Source organism: Bison bison, unplaced genomic scaffold (genome assembly GCF_000754665.1).
Source record: "Bison bison bison isolate TAMUID 2011002044 unplaced genomic scaffold, Bison_UMD1.0 scf7180017864365, whole genome shotgun sequence".
Taxonomy (NCBI): Eukaryota; Metazoa; Chordata; class Mammalia; order Artiodactyla; family Bovidae; genus Bison; species Bison bison.
The window spans coordinates 1230987-1231349 of record NW_011494937.1 but is presented as its reverse complement, the minus strand read 5'-3'; the positions used below and the strand labels follow the sequence as shown (position 1 = coordinate 1231349).

The 363-nt window shown below is 54.0% G+C and overlaps 1 protein-coding gene across 1 annotated transcript in view; it reads right to left on the bottom strand.

Annotated features, from left to right (window-relative positions):
* The window catches only part of PRKACA (protein kinase, cAMP-dependent, catalytic, alpha), an 8991-nt gene extending 8857 nt beyond the window's left edge, over positions 1-134 (bottom strand). Inside the window, exon 1 of the mRNA XM_010855513.1 lies at positions 18-134. Within this exon, the coding sequence (XP_010853815.1) occupies positions 18-119 (102 nt within the window). The 5' untranslated portion in view covers positions 120-134. The remainder of the gene's footprint in view (positions 1-17) is intronic.
* Between the last annotated feature and the right edge of the window lie 229 nt (positions 135-363).

Below are 363 nucleotides of genomic sequence, written 5' to 3'. Positions count from 1 at the left end.
GTACCCAGGGGGCTTACCTGAGCAGGATTTTCCCATTTTTTAAGAAAATCTTCTTTGGCTTTGGCTAAGAACTCTTTCACTGAAACAAAGAGAGGAAGACAGTGAGGTGAAGACCCCATGTTGCTGGCATGGGCCCAGGCTATTCCTGGGGAGATGCTGATTTGTGCTAAGTGGGGTGCAGTCGCCTTAACCTAGAGCCTGACCTTCTCCCTGTGCCTTTGGGTGTCCTGGCTGAGTCTGAGGGTAATCCTGGGTGGGTGGCGGGGCCTGATCTGGGCTGGGGTATGGGGCCTCTTTACTACAGACAGCTGGGGTTCAGTCTCAACTCTGTCTACAATGGGGGACAGGGCGACTTGGGGGGTT